This window comes from Aplysia californica, unplaced genomic scaffold, assembly GCF_000002075.1.
Source record: "Aplysia californica isolate F4 #8 unplaced genomic scaffold, AplCal3.0 scaffold00902, whole genome shotgun sequence".
NCBI classification, from domain to species: domain Eukaryota; kingdom Metazoa; phylum Mollusca; class Gastropoda; order Aplysiida; family Aplysiidae; genus Aplysia; species Aplysia californica.
This window is the reverse complement of record NW_004798172.1, coordinates 246087-249643: the sequence shown is the minus strand read 5'-3', so window position 1 is coordinate 249643 and position 3557 is coordinate 246087. Positions and strand designations below refer to the sequence as shown.

At 38.9% G+C, this 3557-nt stretch overlaps 1 protein-coding gene across 4 annotated transcripts in view; it reads left to right on the top strand.

The window, feature by feature from the left end:
• LOC101848925 (maestro heat-like repeat-containing protein family member 1) overlaps positions 1-3557 on the top strand; it is a 72277-nt gene that overhangs the window by 22946 nt on the left and 45774 nt on the right. For all 4 annotated transcript variants that reach the window (XM_013089231.2, XM_013089229.2, XM_013089230.2 and 1 more), the window contains exons 15-16: positions 1567-1607; positions 2535-2676. In XM_013089231.2, the coding sequence (XP_012944685.1) occupies positions 1567-1607; positions 2535-2676 (183 nt within the window). The remainder of the gene's footprint in view (positions 1-1566; positions 1608-2534; positions 2677-3557) is intronic.

The following is a 3557-nucleotide window of genomic DNA, read 5'->3' as shown; positions in this document are numbered from 1 at the left end:
GTGTGTGTGTGTGTGTGTGTGTGTGTGTGTGTGTGTGTGTGAGTGTGTGTGTGTGTGTGTGTGTGTGTGTGTGTGTGGTTAATGGTGTGGTTGGAGATTGTTATTGGTGGGGGTTACTTCTCTTTTTCTCTCTGTTATTTGTTCTCTCTTACTTTTTCCTTTTGAAATAGATGGTGGGTGATTGGCGGGTGCTCTGGTGTGGTTTGCTTCTTTTTTCCTATCAAACATCTATCATCCTTATCTCCCCTTCTTCTTTTTTATATTTGTTACTCTCTTGTAACACCTCTAATCTTCTGGGGCTCATATGACCATATGCGGTTGCGAGTGCCGTAAAACTTCTACTAAAACTAAAACTGAAATAGATGACCCTTATTGTGTTGAGATGCTTTTTTTTACACTCAAACTGAAAATTGAAATCTTAATAAATTTGAACCTTTTCAACCCTTTAAACCCTTCCTTTTTTAAAATATAGATCTAGTTTTAGTAAGAGTTGTACAGCACATGCAGCACATCTGGGTCATGTTAGTGCTGAAGATTTGGGGTGTTTCTTAAGAGTAGCATGCGAAGAAAAGAAGGATTAGAGATAACGATGATAGACGCCAAAAGAAACAATTTAACAAACATGCTATTACTAGACACCCGCTGTGGGTGGTTGGCGGGTGCTCTGGTGTGGTTTACTCTTTCTTTCCTATCAGACATCTATCACCCTTATCTCCCCTTCTTCTTTTTTATGTTTGTTACTCTCTTGTAACACCTCAAATCTTCTGGCGCTCATATGACCTTATGCAGTTACGAGCGTCGTAAAACCTCTACTAAAACTAAAGACACTGCTGTTCAGCACTTTATCCTTTCTCAAGTCTTGCTCAAGAACACACCAAAGTGACAGCCCACTTTATGGCTGTGTTACTAACATGGCTTGATATTTGTCACCTTCTGCTCACGAAGCACTTGTCCTCCTACTTTCTCTTTCAGTTCTTTTCAAATTTCATGTCATGTTCTTCATGCTGCCAGAGATTTTTGTGGGTCGTTGGCAGGTGCTCTGGTGCAGTTTGCTTCTTCTTTCCTATCAAACATCTATTGTCCTGATCTCTCCTTCTTTTTTGTGTTTGTTACTCTCTTGTGACACCTCTAATCTTCAGCACTTATATGACCTTATTGTGTTGCAAGTGCCTTAAAACTCTTACTAAAGAGATTTTTGTCCTGCTCCTTTTTCTTCGCCGAAGTTGTGGATTGTCACATATTGCATACATCACCTGTTCTCGTGTAGAATCACAGTGGAGTCCGCTTAAACTGAATGCAGTCCTCCGACAAAAAAGCAGTAAACCGAAAAAAAAAATTAAATCCCCGATTTTTTTTCTTCTATTTGAACAAGCTGTCTAAACTGAAAACCCAGCTGTACTGAAGAAAATCTGGTGGTCCCAAAGATTTCCATTGAAGTGGACTCCACTGTATACGGTCAAGTATCTGTGTTTTAGTCTCAAAGTTTTGCACAGATATCTCCCTTGAGTCGACAATCTAAACAAACTTTGTAACTTTTTCCTATTTTTGTATCTTTTCCTATTGCAGCAAACATTCCAAAGCAGACTCAGCTTATTGCTCGGCTTATGGTAAGCACATCTCTAACTTATCTCCCCTTCTTCTTTTTTATGTTTGTTACTCTCTTGTAACTCCTCTAATTTTCTGGCGCTCATATGACCTTATGCAGTTGCGAGCGCCGTAAAACCTCTACTAAAACTTTAAAAAGTAACTGTTTGTGTGGGTGGTTGGCGAGTGTTCTGGTGTGATTTGCTCCTTTTTTTCCTATCAAACATCTATCGTCCTCATCTCCCCTCCTTCTTTTATATGTTTGTTACTCTCTTGTAACACCTCTAATCTTCTGGCGCTCATATGACCTTATGCAGTTGCGAGCGCCGTAAAACCTCTACTAAAACTAAACTAAACTGTTTGTCACTCAAGGATTATAAAAACTTTCCTTTTACTATAACTATGACAATAAATGTTCATGTTTTATAAGCTGTTTTTCTTACCATTATGTATCTTAATGTGTTTCATGAAAGTGTTGGATAGAGTTTACTTTCCAGTTGAGATATGGGCTATATAAATGCAGTCCGTTGCTGGTTGTGGTAGAAGTATAAAGCTGTATTATTAGTTTACTATAGTATTGTAATTGTCATTAAAATTGGTATTATATTCCTTCTGGTGATTGCTATTATTATTATCATGATCACTGTTATTATTATTATCATTTTGTAGTATTATTATTTTTGTGAATTTTCTCACTTGTTATTTTTATTTTTGCGTGGGTGGTTGGCAGGTGCTCTGATGTGGTTTGCTCCTTCTTTCCTATCAAACATCTATCGTCTTTATCTCCCCTCCTTCTATTTTCTTTTTGTTACTCTCTTGGAACACCTCTAATCTTCTGGCGCTCATATGACCTTATTCTGTTGCAAGTGCCGTGAAACTCTTACAAGAACTAGAACTCACCTGTGAGGAAGCAATCCTCCCCCAACCTTCATCTGTTTCTGCTTGTCCAGGTGTTGGCAGGACGTCCCCGTAACGGCCGAGAGCGAGGCATCCACGTGTTGAACCTGATGAAGGGTCTGTCTCCAAATCTGCACGACGGCATTGTGGGTCTGTGGGACGCCGTCATTCCAAAGCTGATCAGCTACCTTGACGGTCAGTGCTTGTGGGTGGTTGGCGGGTGCTCTGCTGTGGTTTGGTTCTTCTTTCCATATCAAACGTCTATCGTCTTTATCTCCCCTCCCTTCTTTTTTGTGTTTGTTACTCTCTTAAACTGTAACACCTCTAATCTTCGGCACTTATATGACCTTATTGTGTTGCAAGTGCTGTAAAACACTTACTAAAACTAGAGTGGTTGTGGTTGTGTAAAAGGCAACAGTGATTGTCATTTATTTTTAGGGGCTTTTTTTTTTCCACACAAGATGTGTTAAAAAGTTCCTGAAAAATTCTTGAAACCTTAGTGCATTTTTTAGAACTATAGATATATGTAAAAAAAAAAAAAAGGTAATGAATCCAGTTAATGAAACTTTGTGTTAATTGATAAGGGAGTTAAGATTGCGAAACTAATGTTTGTTCCCATCTAAGAATCTACCCCGAGAGTATGTAACCTATTACCTCGCCAGGCCAGACTTCATCATACAAAGTAAGTGATGGGCCACATGAAGGTTTTAAAAACCTTGAATAGTTAATGATGTCCATTAAAACCCATCTGTGGGTGGTTGGCGGGTGCTCCGGTGTGGTTTGCTTCTTATTTTCTATCGAACATCTATCGTCCTGATCTCTCCTTCTTTTTTATGTTTGTTACTCTCTTGTGACACCTCTAATTTTCGGCATTTATATGACCTTATTGTGTTGCAAGTGCCGTAAAACTCTTACCAAAACTAAAAGGAAATCCCATCTGGTTATATGTAGTGCTTGTTAATGATGGCTTGTCAAAATTTCCTAGCCTGTTGGGCTGTCAGTGGCTAGAATTTGCTCTTTTCTTGAAAATAATCAAATGCAGTGTGTGTGTGTGTGTGTGTGTGTGTGTGTGTGTT